Source organism: Hevea brasiliensis, chromosome 1 (genome assembly GCF_030052815.1).
Source record: "Hevea brasiliensis isolate MT/VB/25A 57/8 chromosome 1, ASM3005281v1, whole genome shotgun sequence".
In the NCBI taxonomy this organism is placed as follows: Eukaryota; Viridiplantae; Streptophyta; class Magnoliopsida; order Malpighiales; family Euphorbiaceae; genus Hevea; species Hevea brasiliensis.
This window is the reverse complement of record NC_079493.1, coordinates 16,239,311-16,261,322: the sequence shown is the minus strand read 5'-3', so window position 1 is coordinate 16,261,322 and position 22,012 is coordinate 16,239,311. Positions and strand designations below refer to the sequence as shown.

General features: G+C 33.6%; 1 protein-coding gene across 3 annotated transcripts; it reads right to left on the bottom strand.

The window, feature by feature from the left end:
- Positions 1-819: 819 nt before the first annotated feature.
- Positions 820-21,713, bottom strand: LOC110648730 (uncharacterized). Of its 3 annotated transcripts, XM_021803061.2 has the most exons (16): positions 21,450-21,713; positions 20,346-21,065; positions 19,607-19,813; positions 19,195-19,500; positions 17,897-18,024; positions 16,277-17,169; positions 15,991-16,186; positions 14,486-14,624; positions 14,237-14,396; positions 13,225-13,388; positions 11,330-11,415; positions 10,769-10,868; positions 10,165-10,226; positions 2,501-2,660; positions 1,449-1,585; positions 820-1,078 (listed from the first exon to the last, which is right to left on the bottom strand). In XM_021803061.2, the coding sequence occupies exons 1-16, from the start codon at positions 21,624-21,626 to the stop codon at positions 1,075-1,077; spliced, it is 3,639 nt and encodes a 1,212-aa protein (XP_021658753.2). In that variant the 5' UTR covers positions 21,627-21,713; the 3' UTR covers positions 820-1,074. The 3 variants fall into 3 exon arrangements, with proteins under 3 accessions (XP_021658753.2, XP_021658752.2, XP_021658754.2); XM_021803060.2 differs by having other exon boundaries at positions 15,991-17,169; XM_021803062.2 differs by lacking the exons at positions 820-1,078; positions 1,449-1,585 and adding an exon at positions 4,919-4,984 and having other exon boundaries at positions 2,519-2,660; positions 15,991-17,169.
- Between the last annotated feature and the right edge of the window lie 299 nt (positions 21,714-22,012).

Genomic DNA, 22,012 nt, shown 5'->3' with positions numbered 1-22,012 from the left:
TTACATTAGGTACATATTAGGCGTTGGTGAATGCTGACTTGAAACATTTTATTCAATCTTCAAGAGGTTTCCAGCAGGGTAAAGTAACAAACTCACCTAGCAGTCGAAACAACTCTAGGCCAAGCCACACTTTGATTACCCCATTGAAGCAACTCCAAGATCTCTCCAAGAGAAAAATGAAGAATATGAAAGCCTACAAAAGCATCCATGGCCAAATTGGCAAATTTATCTACCACATGATTAGCCTACCTATAAAAATAGGCTAACCGAATTTTCTGATTAATAAAACTTTGACCCATATTTCACTTTTGCCCTTTAATTTTAATTTGCTACTAAAAAATCTCTAAATTTTAACTTTATTTCATAAAAATCCATTTAACAGACTATAGCAGATTTGCAAGTTAAAAAACAATAAAATTACATTTTTACCTTTTTTCCTCTTACATTGAAAAAAAAAACACCAATCATTTTAATCACCATATAAACCTATCACATAAATATCAATGCTATTACAACGATATGCTTGCTGCAAAGAAGAAAGATTTACCATTCATCGAAAAATGCTAATATTATATTTATAGACATCATACTGCAATTTAGATAAATTTTTTTAATCTAAAAACATATTATTGCAAGTTAGAAAGATTTCTTGTGATACAAATTAAAGTTCAGAGATTTTTTTATTAACAAATTAAAATTAAGGATAAAAGTGAAATACAGGATCAAGTTCAAAAATGAACTATAAAAATTACCCAAATTGAAAGCCTAAGTTTGCTCAATTAGATAAAATTACAACAAATATGCTAAAATTGACCTAAATTGCCAAAATTAAAACAATTTGATTAAATTGCAGTTTTGTTAAAAGGTCTTTTTTTTTTTTTTAACACTAGGCCATTTTTATACATTATTTAATTCTCAAGAGAGCTTAATTGTACAAAAATAAAAATACTGTATCCAATTGAACAAAATAAATTATTAAATACACATTTGACATAATGCAGGTGCCTCCAAATGCATCACCATGGTCGTGCTCATGATCATCACCATGATCCTATATACATAAAATCCCTTGCTCTAACTGCAAAACATAAGCAAGGCCTTATCAACACCCAACTCAATGAACACCAATTCCACCATTGCAATACAAATCCCATAAAGGGCTAGGAGAAGAAAGCAAAAATTCTCTGCCTATCATTTAAAACACTAAATCCCCGAGACTGTAGGCTATTACCCACTATAAACCCAAAATGGAATCAAAAACCCAAAGATGGAGACCAACATAACACAAATACCATACATGCTGAGTTAATCAACAATTATTGACAATGCCCTTCTGTTATCAAACTCAATTGGACTAAACTTAAGCACATTTCTAGTCCATACAACCCTCGCCATGGTTCAGCAAGCAAAGCTTGAAACCTAAAAGGCATGAAGGTCCATTTGGTTACCTGTCTGTGTAATACTGATTGTAGTTGAGATAACCCCAGAAACAAGAAAGCCCAAACTTTCCATGTCTAGGTGACTTGAGGTAACATAGATGCAATTCTTTCAGATTTTTGTTGAACTTCTGCTTTATGGAAAGCACCTGCAAAAGTGAAGCACTAAGTAGTTTACTATGAACTATACTCTTATATTTAGTTGTTTTATTAACATTTTAAGGGAAATTATAACCCCAATAATAGGAAACGAATGCACACATTCATTTCAGTAACATCCTTCCGATTGTATGCCTCCAACAGCTAACTTAAGCAGTTGCGAGTGATAATTGTTTTGGCAACCATATTATGCAGCTATGTGCAGATATATTTCAAGCATACATCACAGACTTCGTTAATTTCTATAAGCATAAAAATACCTTTTGCAGTAGCAACACATGAAAATATATGGTAAAAGACAACTTGTAGACACCTTTGATGCTTACATGTTAAAAAATAAAAAATAAAATAAAAAGATACTTTTATCCCTTTTACTACACAACATTAACATTTCAGAATGAAGGAAATTATTTTCTCTAATGTTTTTATTCTTTTTGTTATTTGTATCAAAAAAATATTTCAGCCTAGGATGATGTTTAATGGAGTTTGCTGGACACATGCTGAAACACATTGGGCGACATAGTCCAACTTGCATAGTCAAACAAGCGCTATCAATGGTACCAGCAAGCCTTCAATAATTGTTGTCATCAGTAGTTAGTACTACCAACTTCCTCAACCAAAGTATATGTTGGCTATTGATGCTAAAAGACAAGGAAATGCATTCAATAGTCATGATTCATTTACATAAATGCAACCAAGCAAATGGCTGGATCTGCTTGTTTTCACAAGTAAAACAATTTAAAAAAGACATGAGTTTTCTTCATATTTAGCATTTGGTTGACTTCCCAGCCTGATGCTTAAGATCATATCCATATTCACGCAAGCTTCTTCCCCTATGCTTATAAATATGGAATGCAACTTTCATGTTGCTAATCAACATAATGGAGAAAGAAGCAAGAGATCACCTGGGACATGTTGATTCTAGAAAGTTTACCCAGTGAGTCTTCTTGATACAGTCCCACATCCCAAATGCTGGTGGTAAGACAAGACCGAAGGTCCAAGGCACACTGCAAAATGCTTTCTATGATGCTGGCTACAGACCGTGTTTCATCGGATAGAAAACATCTGCAAAGTTTTGCATTCACTGTTAACTCATATTCTCTTAATCACCGAGGAAGAAAAAAAAAAAAAAAAAAAAGAGGCCAAGATGAACATAAGTTTACAAGGAAAAAAGTGAGACTACATTGTCAAACATGCCTAAATATAGGTATAAAATTCATGTTCTGTCTAAACCAAATGTGGCATTAAGAGAAGACCAAAATGTTTTAGAACACTTTGAGAAATTGAAAATAGAGATGCATTGCATAAAGCAAAAACATGATGATGAAGACAACAAAGGACAATGTCATCTTCCAATTCTCAAGGTTTATGTAGGAGCTAGCTATAGCATGTATCTTTTCATGACAAGAGGCTTTGGGAAGAATACTTTCTCCATTATAGTACATGAGCATATAAATGCCTAATTAGGTTGACTAATTACATAATCTCTACTTTTTCCTAGGGTTGTTCATAATTCAGATTCTACAGAATTAACCAAACTGAACTGACACAATTTGGTTTTTGGTTCAGCTATTAGTTTTAGGATTTTTTTTTTTTTTATTTGGTATAACTTACTACACATAAAAAAAGAATAAACGTAATTAATATTTGCAAGACAGGATTTGAGAGTTCTTAAGTAGGAGTACGTGGTTCCGGTTCTGGCTTGAGAACTGCCTGAGAACGGGAACCAAATTGAACTTTTGGTAAGGTTTGGGTTCAGTTTTTGCTTCTTTAGTTCCAATTTGAGTTTCGATTCCTAAAACAATTTTATGCAATTGTTGTTATGGAAAGTCATACTTGAATTGTTATTTAAGCGTTAAAGCTAGTTGCTAACATACAATATATCATATAACATACCTTTTAGCTATTTTTTATTTATATAGCCTTTAAGCACAAAGTACACATATAATTAAGAATTATAAGGTGATTTAATGCTTCTATAACTAAAATTATTTAAAAAATGTAGAGATGTGAAAGATTTTATATATATATATATATATATAATTTAAATTGCATATGAATATATATAATTATATATTGTTATGGATAATGTTGACCCCTGTATATAATTGTATAAATTTAGATTCCGAATTAGTTGAGAATTCCTAATTAGTTACAGTAGCATAATTACAAGGATTACATTTCTAAATAGGTAGATAGAATTGTACATATTTGCAACACTAATTCCTAATGAATACAAGAAAATTAGTTCACTTAACATGGCATAATAGCATTGATTTTGAAGAAAATTTTGTTTCCTCCTCTACTCTATTTTTCTGGGTGCCGAAGTTACTGTCACTTAGGTGACCCATCTCCAGTGGTCAGGTTGTCTCACCACCTGTCCAAGGAGGAAACCCAGCTGCCTATCACTTAGGTTGCATTTGCAGTGGTCATGTACTTATCCTATATCATTTTTTGTTTCTTATGCCCATTTATCTTTTTTGTCTCAGTGTTTCATTACATCTTTAGAGTATACATTTGTTCCTAAAATTGTTGTTGAAGTTCTGACACATCCTAGCTAGCGTGCTGCTATGATAGAGGAAATGGAGGCTTTAAATGCCAATGGTACTTGGGACTTGATACCTTTGCCCATAAATAAGAAAACTATTAGTTGTAAGTGTGCCTTTGTAGTAAAGGTGCATCCAGATGGTTTTGTGGCTCAATTAAAAGCCCACTTCGTTGCCAAATGGTATGCTCAAACTTATTGAATTGACTATCATTATACATTGTCTCCTGCGGCCAAGCTTGCTTCTGTTTGTTTGTTCATCTCTCTAGTAGCCAAACATGACTAGCCTCTTTATCAACTAGATATCAAGAATGTGTTTTTTCATGGTGACCTTTAGGAAGAAGTTTATATGAAGCAACTACTTGGATTTCTTGCTTTGGGGGAGATGGGTAAAGTTTACAGACTTCAAAAGCCTCTTTATGGCTTGAAACTAAGTCCCCAGGTTTGATTTGGGAGATTCAATGAGTTTGATATGCAAAAGAGTAAGTGTGATCATTCAGTGTTATATAGATAATCAAAGGCTGGGCTAATTTCGCCAGTAATTTATGTAGATGATATTGTTATTAGGAAGTGATTCCATAGGTATTTCATCCCTTAAATCTTTTCCCAAACCCAATCTGAAACAAAAGACTTAAGCTTATTAAAGTATTTCATGGTTATTGAAGATATGAGGAGTAAGAAAGGCATTTATTGTCTCAGAGAAAGTATAAGGCATTTATTGTCTCAGAGAAAGTATGTCTTTGATCTATTAACAAAAATAGGGAAATTAGATGCTAACCTTGCAATGCATCAATGACTCCGAATTTATAACTTATAGCAGCAGATTATGAGTTGCTTGAAGATCCTGAAATGTACAGGAGACTTGTGAGTAAATTAAACTATCTTGCAACAACTCGTCTTGACATTGCATACTCTGTCAGTGTAGTGAGTCAATTTATGTCTTCCCTAATTGTTGCTTATTGGGAAGCCTTGGGATAAATTCTGTGTTATTTGAAGGGAGTTCCAAAATGAGACTAACTATACAGTAATCATGGACACTTGAATTTTGAATTTTTTTGCAGATGCCGATTGGGCCAGAATCAAAGACTGACAAGAGGTCAACTACAGGATATTATGTCTTTATTGGAGATAATTTGGTATCTTGGAGTAAGACGCAGAATGTAGTCTTTCGTTCTAGTTCTGAATCAGAATACAATGTAATGGCACAATCAGCGTGTGAAGTAATGTGGACACTTTAGTTACTAAATGAAGTTGGTCTTAAGACATCTCCACTTGCTCCGTTGTGGTGTGATAACCAAGTTATTCTCTATATTACTTCTAATCCAGTATTCATGAGCAGACTAAATACATAGAGATTGACTATCATATCATTCGTGAAAAGATTCAACAGAAGATTATCTCAACAGACCATGTCAAGATAAAGAGTGGTTAGGAGAAATTTTTACAAAAGCTCTAAATTGAGCTCAGGTTAACTACATTTGTAACAAGTTAGGTATGATTAACATCGTTGCTCCAACTTAAGGGGAAGTGTTATAGATAATGTTGAGCCCTATATATAATTGTATAGACTTAGATTCCTAATTAGTTAGGATAGCATAATTACAGGGATTACATTCCTAAATAGGTAGATATATATTTGTAACACTAATTCCTAAAGAATACAAGAAAATCAATTCACTTAACATATATAATTAATATTGAAAGTATATAATGTATCCAAAAGTCATAGAAAACATATATATAAAATTGGTTCTAGTTTTGTATGAGTTTGGTTCGGTTTGAATTCAGTTCAAGTTCGATATGATTCCAATTTGGTTCTTAATGAAGAACCAGGAATGAAGCAAAATAGTAAAATACGCTTCGTTAGGTACATTTCCAATCAGTATAGTATTATTTTTTGGTTTTAGACCCTAGAAACCTTGCACACCCTAGTTTTATGTGTTGGTTCTTAGAATTGTTGGGCTTTGATTAAAATATGTTTTTATTAATTTTAATATTTTATTTAATATGATTTTATGATACATAAATATTTTAAAAGCTAATCTTTTTTTTTTTAAATGAAAAGACAAAGAATGATATTAGCTTTAAGGACAATAAAAGTATAATTTACTTTTATAAATATGAATTTTGAAAATGAGGAAAATATATATAGATAAACCAAACTTTTGGTTTTTAACAGAACCAACCAAATGAACACCCCTGCTTCCAGCTTCCTCCTTCCACATCTACGACTAAATTAAATTCCATTCCACACTATCATTGCAACCATCATGTGAAAATGAAAAATAGGTTTGAGTCCTGATGTAGAACAAATAAAGAAGAATAAAGAACTAAGAGCAATCAAGGACCAATCTTTGGAAAAAAGAATTAATCCTCAATAATTTTATTTAATCTTAATAATAATCATAATCCAAAGGGATAAATTTTGACAACTGTCACTGAACTTATCTAGTTGTAACATTACAGTCCCTCAACTTAAAAATATAATATAAAACCCCATCAACTTTCAAATTTTGCACAATAAAATTCCTCTAACCTCCAATTTCTGGTTTTTCAATCAGACACTGAACTGGACAGTTCTAACATGGAGTTTAGTCAGTATTTCTCTTTTCTCTCTCAAGCCATGTGTAAATTGAGTCTTTCTCCTCTCTGTAGACATAATAATTTTTCACGTGTAGAGAAAATAATTTTACACTTTGCATAAGAGAGGAGAGATAAATGTTGATTAAGCGTCATGTGGGAGCTGTTCACGCCTGGACAGTTCTAACATGGAGCTTAGTCAATATTTCTCTTTTCTCTCTCAAGCCATATGTATATTGAGTCTTTCTCCTCTCTGTAGACATAATAATTTTTCACGTATAGAGAGAATAATTTTACACTTTGCATAGAGAGGAAAAAGAAATGTTGATTAAGCGTCATATGGGAGCTGTTCACGTCAATTTTTAACTGGAAATCAGTAATTGAAAGTCGGGGATTTTACTGTGTAAAATTTAAAAGTTTAGGGGGGTTTTATGTTATATTTTAAAATTGAAGATTGTAGTATTACAACCATATTACTTCAGGGACAGTTGTTGAAATTTATCCTAGTCCAAAGCTACTCAATAATAGAAAATTAGCTCTATTTATAGAGTTTACAACCCTAATCAAATTAGGAATAGAAATCCTAATTCAACTCTAATTAGAAATACTAAATAAGATAAATTGGGAAATAATAGACTTAATAATAATAAAATCCCTAAACAATAAAAACTCTTCAAATTTTCTAATTCCATAATAATTAAAATTCCTAAATAAAATTCCAAGCTTCCTATTCTGCATTATTCTCCCTTGGTTGGAGAAAATTTGACCTCCAATTCTAAAGTGTTGAAGGATCAAGAATCAAGTAAGGAGAACACACAGTACGATCATTCTTTAATAGTAGCAATAAGAATGGCTTGAAGAAGTTTGTGCTTGTTTTTGTATTCTTAGAAACATCTGGGCAGATAAAATCAATGAGAACAATAGTTGAAATGTCCTTTAACTCAATAGGATTTTTAATTTTCATTGATGTCTCCATAGAATTTTCTTAGGAGTTAGTTTGAATGGAGTGGTACTGTTTCAAAGTAATCACTTTAAATATCTAGGCTCAGTCCTTCAAGTAGACGGAGGATGTGAGGAGGATGTTACTCATAGGATTAAAGCCGAATGGTTGAAGTGGAGATGTGCCACGGGAGTTTTATGTGATCGTAAGATTCCCAATAAGTTGAAAGAAAAATTTTACCGTACAGCCATACGACCGGCTATGTTATATGGTAGTGAGTGTTGGGCACTGAAAGAGTCGTATGCGTCTAAGATAAGAGTTGCAGAGATGAGAATGTTAAGGTGGATGAGTAGTCATACTAGACTAGATAAAGTCCGTAATGAGAGTATTAGAGAAAAGGTAGGAGTGGTGCCAATTGAAGATAAGTTGAGAGAAGGGAGATTGAGGTGGTTTGGTCATGTGAAACGTAGACATACAGAAGCTCCAGTTAGACAAGTAGAGCACATTAGGTTAGAGGATAGAAAGATAAAAAGGAGTAGACCTAAATTGACTTGGAGGAGAGTAGTACATGACCTAGAAGCATTATACATTTCTGAGGATTTAACCCAAAATCGTTTAGAGTGGAGAGAGCGAATACATATAGCCGACCCCAGATTTTTAGGATAAAGGCTTAGTTGAGTTGAGTTGAGTTGAGTTGAGTCAAGTATCCATAGAATTTTCTTCATTCCCCAATATACCTTCCTCAAGCTTTGGTTGTGCAGTTTTATCAATTTCTTAACATGTGATGCTCAAGACTTGAATAGTTGGATTCTTCAATCTCATACTCTTTAACCTTTGTTTCCCTAGGTTGCTCCTTTTGTTCCTCATTTTCATCTTCAAGTTGGTCTTCGAATTTTTCTTCCTACTCATCTTCAACGTTAAGCTTCTTTCCTTGATTTACAATTTGAATTTCTTCTGTAAGTTTTGTACAACTACCGATAATTTATTAAGCTCTATTTTTGATACTCATCAATCTGTACTTCAACTTTTGATAACTTATCAAGTTGTGCTTTCAATTTTTTTCATACCTGAAATCACAAGTTCTTTCCTACATTCTTCAAGCTCTCTTTCCTTAACTTGTAAGAATTATTGTAAATCTTCATATTCCCTTTCCTTATCTAGTAAAATCTGTCTAACTTCTTGATATTCATCGTGTGAGAAAGAACATCTTTCATGATCACGTCTATAACTATAATTATCTATCCAATGACATAAAGATAGTAATTGACCCTTATGAAATCCAATGTCATAATTAACTTCTTCGAGAACATTTTTGTAGTAATTGATCTCCTCTTCTAGCCTCTCAATATAAGTTTCCACAGCATTTGAAGTTAAAAAAAATACCTTACTTGAAGAAAAAAAAAACTCAAAATTCAGCTTTTAAGAGTTGTTTCTACTGAAAACAAGGATGAGCTTGTTGGTGAAAGCAGATCGAAATACCTGATCCGTAGGGTTAAAACTCCAGGTGCATCAAACTGAAGTTCCGACAATGCGAAGAAAGCAATTGGCTGACGAAGAGTTGCTAGGTTCTTCTGATTTTTGACTTCTTCTTCTTCTTTTTTTTTTTTTTTTTTTGAACTGTAGTCAGCAAGAAAAAATTTCGAAGAACAAAAACACAAGTGGGGATCTAAGGAATGGGAAGAATTGAATGGGAGGTCTAGTAATTTTGCAGAAAGCGATGAAACGTTGGCTTGATTTTAGGCTCTAATACCAAAAATTGATGTAGAACAAATAAAGAAGAATAATGAACTAAGAGAAATCAAGGACCGATCCTTGGAAAAGAAAACTAATTCTCAATAATTTTATTTAATTTCAATAATAATCACAATCCAAAGCTGCTCAATAATAGAAAATTAGCTCTATTTGTAGATCTTACAACCCTAATCAAATTAAAAATAGAAATCCTAATTCAACTCTAATTAGGAATACTAAATAAGATAAATTAAGAAATAATAGATCTGATAATAATAAAATTCCTATATAATAAAATTCTTCAAATTTCCTAATTCTATAATAATTAAAATTCCTAAATAAAATTCTAAACTTCCTATTCTGCATTAAGTTCCCCATCAACCAATATGTTGACAGTTTTCACCATTACGGTAATAGTTATGAAACAGCAATAGCTACCCCCATTTACGACACACACAGCCCATTTGGACTTTTCATGAACAAACCAAAAATAATAATAATAACAATAATAATTACAGCACTGAGGCTAAACAAGGTTATCTTGCCAGCTTAATTCATGCAATGTCAACAATGGTATGAGGTTTTTAGCAGGTAAAAATGTCTACTAGATAATGATTGTTAACTTTACAAACACTGTTAATTTGTTCATCTCTGTTCTATATGAATATTAAGGAAAAAAATTTATCAAAAGTTTCATTATGATATTCACTGAATATATTTTCTTACTAACAAATGACAACTCATATACATCAAACAAGAAGACCTGAACTTACATGTTTAGCGAATCAGTTAGATATTCCATGTGTACTAACTCCAGATCCATCATGTCTTTGACCTAAAATAACCAAAGGCAAGTTCTAGAACAATTAAATGAGAAAAACTAGAGAAGAAAAGTTTTTTTATTTTTCTTGAGATAAAAAGAGGCCATCCAAAAAGAAGAAACTTCAGAAGTAAAATAACAACATTAGCAACATATCTCTGCACACTCACGTTTCTATAGCCAATCATAACAACCACAACCACATAGATTGCACGGGAAAAGAGAAATTCTAGTCAAGATTGCAACAATTTCTGTAGTCATTATGAATGCTCAAATTCCATGTCAAATAAGTTGATAGGCGTCCTAGAACCATGATTTAGATTTAGACATTATCTCATTTGTCTCAACAGTAGGGAAAAGTAAAATTATTTCGTCACCATGGCAGTGATATGGATGAAAGTTCAAATAAAATTAACTCTCAATTCAGCATGGAACTACCAGGAAAATCATGAGCAGTACCAAATATAACCCCACTAAATTTTATTAAGTGCACACAGCTAGCAAAAGAAAGTTACCACAGCTGAAGAAAATGAAGTAAAAAGCAATGAGTTTCAAACCTTGTACTTTAGGTTGTGAAGAAACCTGCACCAAGATATGTGAGACAATTGTGACTGCACATACTGTTGTAAAGTAGAGATAAAATGATTGACCTGGTGCCTGTCAAATGTTACAGAAATTAAATAACTACAATTTCCCGTTTAGAAATTTATAACATTCTTGCTTAGATTTGCTCACATTTAAAACTCCAGTAAATTACAGCTAAGCTGAACATCAAACTCCAGAGGAAGTTAAAATATATCACTCTCTAAAAGTCATGTCAAACAAGTAGTCTTTGACCATTGCATAGATTTTTGTTTCATATCCTTGACCAGATCACACCAAACACAAGCTTTCAGGTTAAAGTTTTGACTATTTCATGGACGTTTCCATAAAATTCTCCTCTACAATGCATGCAAGTTATTCATGACCACTGGGTGATGTAAAAATAATGCCAGAAGTATATCTATACTGGTTGGAAAAGAAAAGTTTCCACTGTTTGTTACTCTTTAAGGACAAAATGTAACCAAAAAAAAATGTATATGGTAATATTTGCATATAAAAGGAAAAGTTCTGCATACCTCATCTTTATCAACATATTAAATTGGTTCACTTCCCTTTCATGTGCTGCAGAGCGACTCCTTTTACTAATAAAGTGAATCAAATCCTGTAAAAACAAACCATATACATTAATATATGACAAAAACACTCAAAAGAACTCAGATTTCCATCAGGGACTGACAATGAATATTTTATTCAAGTTTCTAGAAATTGCAACACTCCTGCAACCTCTAAAACATTTTTTTCATGGTCATATGTCAAATAAATTTTAGAAAATGAGAAGGAAAAAAAAAAATTCTAAGTGGTGTTTCAAAAACTGAATCCCCAAGCAACAAAACAAGGAGAATTAGCTACATGAAGAGATACAAACAAGCAAATATTCAGAGACTATGAAACTCAGAGATCAGAGTAACCAGGAAATGTTTAATATGGTATTGCATTAATTTCAATTTTCGATTATAATTGAACCATAAGAGCTTTAAGTCAAAGCAATCTGCATCCAAAACTAACAATCCTCAGATCCAGAAGGATGCATTGAAGCACTTGAAATAATTGTTGAGTGTAGTAGAACGGTGAATTCTAAATACCTATCAATGAAATTCTGAACACCTATGTTGAGTTTTTAGAAAGAAAGAAGAGAAGGAAGAGAAAGGGAAGAGAATAGGAATGAACCTCAAAGGGTTACATTTTCATTTACTTGTACTTGGCATAATACATAAGAGTCCATATTTATAATAGAAGATATGAGATGTATGGCATTCCTTAAACCACTCCTTAATACAAGTACTTATTAAGATAATTGTTGAGAGTAGTAGTAGAACGGTGAATTCTATAAATACCTATCAATGAAATTCTGAACACCTATGTTGAGTTTTTAGAAAGAAAGAAGAGAAGGAAGAGAAAGGGAAGAGAATTGAAACGAACCTCAAAGGGTTACATTTTCATTTACTTGTACTTGGCATAATACATAAGAGTCCATATTTATAATAGAAGATACGAGATATATGGCATTCCTTAAACCACTCCTTAATACAAGTACTTATTAAGATAATCTATCACGTGATTTTCTCATAAACATATCCCATAAATTAAAGTAAAATCTCATCAATTCCAACACTCTCCCTTTGACGAGATTTTCGCTGAAGTTACAGATCCATCATCAAGAATGAGAATTTGAGAGAAAATTAGCTTTGGGACTCAAACCCTAGGCTAAAATGAAAAAAGAATGAGAATATGGGAGAAAAATAGTTTTGAGGCTCAAACCTAAGGTTCTAATGAAGGAAAAGAAGAGAGTAGGGAAATTAACCCTAGATTCTCAAATCATGAAGAAAGAGAAGAAGAGGAAGATGAATAGCTTGGGACTAAAACCCAAACCTTTGGGACTCAAACCCTAAAGAAGGAAAATAGCTTTTGGGACTCAAACCCGTAGCTTTGTAAAGAAGGAGGACAATAAGAAAGAAGAAACCCTAGAATTTTTTGCAGACTCTGATACCATGTTGATTTTTTAATAAGAAAGAAGAAAAGGGAGAGAAAGGGAGAGAATTGAAATGAACCTCAAAGGGTTATATTTTCATTTACTTGTAAATTGGCATAATACATAAGAGTCTATATTTATAATTAGAAGGTACAAGATAAATGGCATTCCATAAATCACTTCTTACTACAAGCATTAATTAAGCTAATCAATCACATGATTTTCTCATAAGCATACCCATAAATTAAGGTAAAATCTCATCAATTCTAACCTCCTACATGCTTTGTGTTTCTCATAAAGAGCAATTTTCTAGCACAAGTTCATTCATCTACCATCTTTCAAAAACAATACCATAAGGCACATAATGGAAAGATAAAAGTATGAAACTGATATATAACATATAGAAAGAAAATATATACAGCACTATCTACAGATCCGTACCTTTAATGAGGACCATACATCAGTCAAAGAGAAAACCGCAAGCTTCACTTGAATCAAAAAATTGAATATATCAGCATAAATTTTCAATGCACTGGGAGTCAAAACTATACTGACTGGCCAATCCACTCGATAACCCAAACCCAAAAAATCGAAGGAATGGACTCCTAACACATTGAAAAGCTCATTATTAGTGCACGAAGAAAACTAAAAGGAAAATTAGAGAAACTTGCTTTCTAGGAATTAGAAGTAAAGGGGAAAGAAACACACATCATAGTGGCAAGCTATATCATACTCAAATGATATATGAGAAATGCTTAAAAGACTGGAAATTTTTTCAGAAATATATATTCATTTTAGCTTAGAAGTTAGAAAGGAAAGAACGAAAAAGACTATGTAGTTCAATTATCAGTTTGGTACCAATTAAATTACATTAAAAATATCTATTAATATTTGAACGCAATAAATTCGATATTATGATTGCTAATCAGTAAAAGGTGAAAAACTGAAAAACAAAAAAAAAAAACCCAATCACATGTAAGATTCCATGGTTGTATCGATGGACCAAGGTTAACTACAGGAAAATCATCATCACTACCATTACCACAGCCGTGACAAAGTGCGGGTCCATATTTTACTAAAAATTGTCTGGCACTGTAAAAGCTTTTCAGTCAACTAGAAGCTACCGAATTCTATTGTTGTCGAGGTGAAAGTTTAAATTTGAATCATTAAGATTGGCAGAGTCCAGCCAAACAAATGCAGGGATGTTGACACTGTTACTTTTCAAAAACAAAAGGCTTTATAAACAATAAGATGCAGAGACACAGAAAGTAACCAAAGAAAAGTTCTTTTGCATTCTAGATGTAAAGCAATGGTGTGTCTCAACAAAAAGGCAAGTCACAAATGTTTTGGGCCTAGTGCATGTCAGCATTATACCCATCAGCTCGCTAAATCTAGGATTGTGTCTTGGCACAATAATAACTATGTTTGTACTATCAAGGAAAAAGAAATTCACCAATTGCAGATGTTGAAAGAGGCATCACGGAATTTCCCTTTATATACACAAACAACCGATCCTTATTAGGGTCTCGTTCACATGAAGACCTCTGAACTGACAACTCGAGGAACCCTTGAATCACAGAAACTCTCTGATCTGCCTCCAAAGCACACCATTTCTGTTGTTTCAAGTGAAAATGGAACGGATTTAGAAAGAATTAAGACAATTTCCCACAAATAACACATTAAAGTGATTAACAAGAAGTACATGATGCCAAAGGGACATGATAAACAAATCTGTCCAATCTGCTACTTCCATAAAATAGTACCGTCGCAGTGCCAGTAAATGTTCATATAAATCAAACCCTTCAAGCAGCTTGATGGATAACTTACTAACATATTTGTACCTAGGCCTTGTCAAGGGAATAAATAACTTTGAACATGATTAATATGCCAAAAGTACCATATTGAGCACAATAGCAATTATTTTTCGTAAGTATGCTTTGAAACAGAGAAGAATGATGAGAATAAAAGAGTTAATCAAGGAATAAGAGAGAACCACAAATTCATGATGTCAGAAATATGCATAATGCATTTTGATTCAAAATATCAGAGAATTTCCGTAACCCTTGTGTTTCAGTAAAATTATTCATGAAAAGAAAACTATCACTTCCAAAAAGAAACTTTCTTGAGATTTCAATCCTTGACACTTTCTCAATTAACAAAGGATTCCTGATTTCTCCAGAAGAGCTGAAAAAAATATCATATAAAGGCTTTCTTATCATTGTCAGAACCATGGACACAGACAAGTATCGAAATAGAGCTTCATAGGCTGCTCAAAGAAATATAGAAAAGAACTTTGCAATTAGATCCTAAACATAACTCTATTGTCAATTTTTCATATGAATTAAACAAAGGCAGACAAAAACCTCTTTGAACCAGATCAAATAGCAAAATCCCAAACCAACAAATGGATATATAACAATGTGCTGATTTTTAAGAAATTTTCATAAGAACAAAGTTAGTCAAAGGAAGATAAAAGGACATTGTTAGTATGGTGAAAGCATACAAGAATTCAAAACAAACGAAAAAGGGCAAAAAATTAAAGGTCTGCACATTATAAATGATGACATCAAATCAAGGCACTCCAAACATGCTTTTCACAACTGGATATTAGAAAATTGACAGTATTATACTGTTGCATCCATAGCATAAAAGCCATGGTGTCACAGCATTGTTGATCCATTGTGACTTAGAAGTCATAGGTTCAAACCACTAAATCACTCCTTGCAGTGCTAATTACGACTCCATATATCTAACCCATCCTGGAGCACTAAATGTGGGAAACCTTGTGTGATGGGACACCCTCTTATATACTCACACCACATTTACCTGGCAAATTGTTCAGCTAGTTTAATGCATTAAAAAGTGAATAATAACTATCCATTTTCCATGCCATCTAGACAGCATAATGCAAAAAAAAAAAAAAAAAAAAGCTATGGCCAACAGAGAACAAATACCAAGTAAACATGGTGAATCCAATATGATCACAGCTACATGTCTCTTCACAAACAAATATCCCATTAGGTTTGAAGTCATTTGTGTACCATTAAATAGATATATAAGAACAAAAAACCAAGCATTAGCAGAAAAATCTTTCCTATACATCAAGTGCACATACTTGCATATAAAAATTAACTCATATATACATGCATAGACGCATATATTTATTAAAGTCTCATCCTAAGGAAATGAAAAATGATAAAAGGATACTGGAACAAAATTTCTTGCAGCAGGCATTTGTCAATAATGATATCAAGTGGAATCTGAAACATGGCCAACAAGCCCTCCTTGTGCTGTCCAGCACTTTCCTTTTCAGTGAAACTATAATTACTAAGAAGACTCTCCCAATTCCTCCCACCTAGAAGATTTGTTGTAATATGACCTTCTTGGTCTTGTTTCTTTGAGTCTAAGGGTGAGCAAGGACAAGACATTCTGGCATTATCGATCAAAAAACTATCTCCACCATAGTCTTGTTTATCTTTGTCATGACTCTTACCAGTGGGATCAGGGGAAGGAAGCTGAGACTCAAATTCTTGTCCTGAACTGCCAGCTAGCTTCTCCACAGATACATTGCAAGGGACTTCTACAGTTGAAAAGTCAAAGCAAGGTAATGACCGTCCATACACTGTGCTGCATTTCTTTCCAGGTTTGTTCGTAGGGTGAAAGAATGCATTTTTTCTCAGCATTGGGTTTCTACTGAAAAAACTGCTGTGGTAATTATCCTTCCACGGCTGCAATGCAGATGAATTTGAAGTATGAAAGCCATTTGCAATTTGATCCTCACCCAACGACTCTATTGAAACATCCATCGTAGAAGTCATTTTGCTAAAATATGGTAGACCTTCATTTATGGATTCCATATCTTCTTTATTCACTTCTAGGGCCGAGTTCCATTGGTGTAACCTCCAGTAAGATCTATACCCTTCATCATCACAAAATAAAATATTTGGAAAGTCAATTGACCAGCATTTATTTGTTAACCAATCTGTATATTGACTATCAGACATCCTCGGCAAGTTTGACTCCCTCAAACCTGGTGGCACAAACATGTGACTGAAAGTTTTTTTATTATGATAGGATTGCACAAAGTAGCTAAGAGCATAATTCTTTAGACAATCTTGAGGCAAATTGCTTTCTAAATCACGTGACATTTCACTTTGAGGATTCTTTTGCAATGTATTGTCAATGGGGATACTTATGGAAAACCTTAATGAAGATAAATATCTTTGTTCCTGCCCTACCAAGCTATTAGGATGCTCAGACAGTTGCTCAGCATCAACATGCTCTTCAGAACCACTTAAAGACGAACACTCAGACACATCAGATGTATCCAACCAATAGAATTCATCTCTTGTATTAGAGTGATTAGAACCTGTTTTATCAGCAGCCCTGAGAAGCAGAGAAATCTAACAATAAACCAGCCTATTACAGAAATTGAAAATGGAAAATAACCCACAAAAAACCATGACAATGAAAGAAATATTTTAATGAATAAAATTCAGGTCACAAGATAATTATGGTGAGCAACAAACTAAACCATCAAACTCAAAACTGACCTGAAAATTTCAATTTTAAAAACAGCATGGTCGTTTAGGCTTATAGGCATTCAATCAGAAAATTTGAACCAGTAAAAGATCCTGAAATTTTAAAATTGGACAACTTGAACTGATACTAATGATAAAACCCATTGTTTTGCGTATAGTCTATATTCCCATCTAAAACCACACAGCCCAAGTTGCATAAATGGATACAAACTTGAGATTTTAGATATTGCAAACTCAAATTACAATTGCATAATCCAATAATTTGGGCTTTTAAGAACACCCATACCAACCATCTAGGCATGGTTTGATTGACTTGGCATATTTGCTCCATCCAAATTGATATATATAGTGCCAAAACCAACTTGATGGTTCAATTTAGGACTCACATCCAAAACTGACCAAACTAAACAGTGAACCCTTGTGGATTCTCACCCATTCACCCTCATAACGAATGCTTCAAGCACTCTCCTAATGTTGGTAAGGTTAAGTGCATATATACCTACAGACAAAGTTTAACAACACACAGCCACATGAATCAAAAATAAACAGAAAGAGAGAAAGAGAGAGATTACACATTTGAGCTGCATTTGTTAGCTGTTGAAGGGACAATCAACCCATCATTCAAAGTGAATGAAACTTCACTCTTTAAACTCCCTCCACTGCTGTCAACAAAGATAGGCATAGCACCATGTGGAACTACCTAAAATGCATGTACACTAAACAATCAACTACTTGTCATGAAAGAACATTTCCAATTTCACAAAACCTGGTTGACTCATTATTATAGCAAACCAAGAGCACGTGCAGTAAAAGAGACCTTCTGGTGAACAAGGGAACCAACAATGTGATTTAACAAATGCAAAAGTGTGACAACATCATATGCTGGAATGCTGATCTTATATGAAAATCACTTCCAGGAATAAAATAGCATGTGATGCAAGGTTAAACAAGGAAGTCTTGGAAAAAAATGAGAAAGTCTCAATGCTGAAATAACAGTTCTATTATAAGTTTATGAAATATTGAGCATTTGACAGAATTATTGGCATCTTGTTTCCTTCAAAAATTAAGCATTGCAAGAAAAAGATGCATTATAAACAGACAAAAGAACATATAGATACAAGCATAGGAAAAGAACAATTTATGAGAAAAATAGTGCCTTGTGCTAGAAGGCAGGGGATTTGCAGTTTGTTTTCTAGGGGAAAAAGAATTGCTTCATGGAAAACAATTCAATATGCTGAATACAAATGTTATAACATCTTCACCAATTAGAACAACAAAACTCTGGTAGATGCATTAGAAAATTTAAGTTTGATAAATATTCAAGGGTTGAACAAGTTGCATTGATATTTTTGTGCTTCATACAACGCTAATCAGTTAAAGCATTATATTCACTTGCAAAATTGATGATAAGCAGGAGAATTAAACTTGCAAAATTGATGTTAAGCAGGAGAATTAAACATATATCTGGCTAAGAAATAAACAATCAAGATAGTATGCATCATGGTACAACATATTACTTATGAGAAACAGGAAGTGAAAAAGACTTCAACATTTTGAGTGATGGAATGAACCAAGGGGTAGATTTATAGCAGAAAATACTTGATCTTAATGAGGGATGAAATTATGAATGGTCTCATCCTGGATCATAGTTTTAATGGATATAATGAAAATTGTTGGTCTTTTATTATACTGGCCACTAGATAAAAAATTATACTGAAAATGCCATGCCAGCCAATGGCCAAGTCCATCACTATTCGCACTTAGACAGCAACATGTGACAACAAGAGAGAGTATGTCAAACTATTCAGCTAATTAAGTATAGCAGAAAACACAGAAGTGTTAAAAGAGCCCCTAGTACAACAGTCATTACCTGCTGATATCTAAACTCCAACTTTGTCAACAGATTTTCAAGTTTTTCCAACAATTTTCTGTAATGGTTGTTCCTTGCAGTTACCATAGCTTCTAAATGTCCTTTGCTGAAAGTCATTGGAGATGCACAAAACAAATCATCACTTAAATATCCACTGCAAATGGGAAGAAAATCCTCGTAAGTATAGTCACCAGGGCCACCATAATTGCATAATTCAAGCAACTTCTTTAGTACTTGAAGCTGCTGACCAGCCCTGATAACTGGAATCAGAAAGTCCTTCAGAAAGCAAGGAACAGCAACTCCATCCTGCTACCCAACCATATCATGAGAAACATCATTAACTTAGAATAGTGAGAGTAAATCAAATACAAAAGACTCTTGGAATTGAAAGCAGTCAATAATGAAAACATACCCTAACACTCGCTGATGGGAAATCAAAAGGGACGCCAGCATTACAATGGAGATCAGCCGGTGGATTATCAATGCGTTCTACTATGAACTCCTTATATGGATCACTAGTCTCAGCCCTAAATATCCATGATCTTATAAATTCGCAATATGGTTCGCATGAGCGAAGAAAGAGGAACTTGAGTAGAGCATGGTGAGCAGGATCAGCAACCTACAGGATAATGTTCACAAGTATGTTTCAAATGAATCATGAGAAACATGAAACAAGTTTTAACAGAAAAAAAAAATACAGAACTTGGAAGCAGTTAAGAATGACTTGCAAGAAAAAAGAACTTGAATTTTTTTTGAAAAGGAAGAGCATGACAAAATATGATCCTTGACATCATAGTAAGTAATAAATGCAACATTTGTGATAGAAGCCATCCATACATCTCCTTTTACAGAGACAACAGTACAAAGAAATGAGTGCACTTGATTCATCCTGACCTCATATACTTCTCCAACAGTTGAAAGTTAGTACGATACCAGAATCTGGTATTTGAATAAAAAGATTAATAATTTCTATATCAAAATGTATTACCATGTAAAAAGATGTTTACTTTGTAGAGGTTCATAACTAAAATAAGCAAAATTAATTTAAACAAACAGTCTTGAGATTGTTACTTTTGTGCATCAAGAGAAAACAAGGGGGAGAACTGGAGAAGAATAAAAGGAAGAAACATTATGAACAATTTTAACCAGACCTTTAGTTGCATATATAAGTATGTAAGAAGATATCCTCCTCTGTAGAAGTTAGAAAACTCCAAGACCGCTTTAGCAGTTAACTCCTCTAGAGAAATCACTGAGAAGGAAAGTGCTATATTATACAGGTTACATATGTTTCCAAGAGCTTCAATCCGAGTCCTCAATTCCTTTGTGTGCATATACACCTCCAATAGCGTAACTTTAGAATGCACTATGCTTGTGAGGCATGCTTCCTCATAAGACTCTTGCAAAGCCACATCAACAATTTTTGACGAACGCCTCAATCTTGCCGATGCATATACTGTATTCAGAGAGCATATGTACCCATCTAATACCTTTCCTACAGCTACAGCAAATGCCTGATTAACTAGACTGTAAGAAAGATGCTCTTGCTTTTGCACATTACTGTCATTTTGGCTTTCACATACTGATTCAGAATGTTCATACCCATTTCCTGATGAACGCACATCCACATTCATATACATAAAATTATCTACAAATTTACGGAGAAGAAATACCAGAGAACCCAAGCAGCCTATGGAATTGAGAATCTTTCCCAATGCATGAGTGCTTGAAGACCGGTTCCATAGACTAGGAATTTGATGGTAGGACCTATCAGCAGGATCAGAACAAAATGCAGCAGAAAGGTTTTCGATACTAAGAAGAGCTGATTGCATCCCTTGCAGTGCGTTCAACGCTAATCTCACTAAACTTGCCTCCTGAGAAAAAAAAAATCATGTCCATGACTTGAGAGATGCAATACACATTACGCATTACATACCACTTCTGATAAAGAAGTGAAAAATCCATTTATTATTGGATCAAAGCAGAACCTCCATTGTCACTTTAACCACAAAATGTAAAATTGGGTCATAGAAAAGCATCATCTTACAAAATCAACACGTAATTTACATAGAAATCAAAGAAACGTTTACATCGCAAACATAGCTGAACTATATCTTCAACTGGGATTTTGAAAATTACTGATCCATTCAAGCTAACAACAATCAACCCAAACTAAAATCTAGAGCAACACATTAACACACAACACATATGCTCATAGATTTCTCTAAATTAACGAGTTTACACTTGAACCCACTTACGGAGACGGAGGATGGCCGATGTAGGGGCGGTTGTGGAGGAGAGGAATTTGGGGGAAGAGAAGAGGAGACACGAGCGCCATTTTGAGAAGGAATGGACTCCCAAGTTGTAGGAGGAAGCCATGGATCTTCGACCTTCAGATTGTCCAACAAGGAAGCAAAGTTGGCGTCCACTGCCATTTTCGCTTTGAATTGATGTAGCACTACTTGCACTAGCAACTGTAGTTTCCTGCAGCCATGGATTTTTTTTTTTTTTAAATTGAATTTGCAGGCCGCGTATTAGATGGCCCTGCGCCCGGCCACGGTCCGGTCCAAACTGAAATCAGACCGGTTTAATATGAAATTGATCAAATGCAAATTGATCGAAATGTATTTGAATCAAACCAGAATTAACTGGTTCGGTTGCGAATCGAAGCCGAAAATTTTCCTTTAAAAAAAGAAAAGTTGGAAAAAAAAATTGACAATCGGATTTGATAACGATGCTAACGCACATTCTCTGCCGCTTCAATTTCTCCTCTAATGCGCCAACAGCGCCGTTTTTGTCCTGAATCCTACTGCCTTAAGGA

Bases quoted from the DNA above. Each gene is read 5' to 3' on its own strand.
- LOC110648730 (XM_021803060.2), bottom strand. From the start codon at position 21,626: ATGGCAGTGGACGCCAACTTTGCTTCCTTGTTGGACAATCTGAAGGTC. The intron at 14,397-14,485 runs GTACTTCTTGTT...TTGAAACAACAG, and splicing joins TCATGTCCCTTTGGCATCAT to AAATGGTGTGCTTTGGAGGC. The intron at 10,227-10,768 runs GTTTGAAACTCA...TGGTTATTTTAG, and splicing joins TTCACAACCTAAAGTACAAG to GTCAAAGACATGATGGATCT.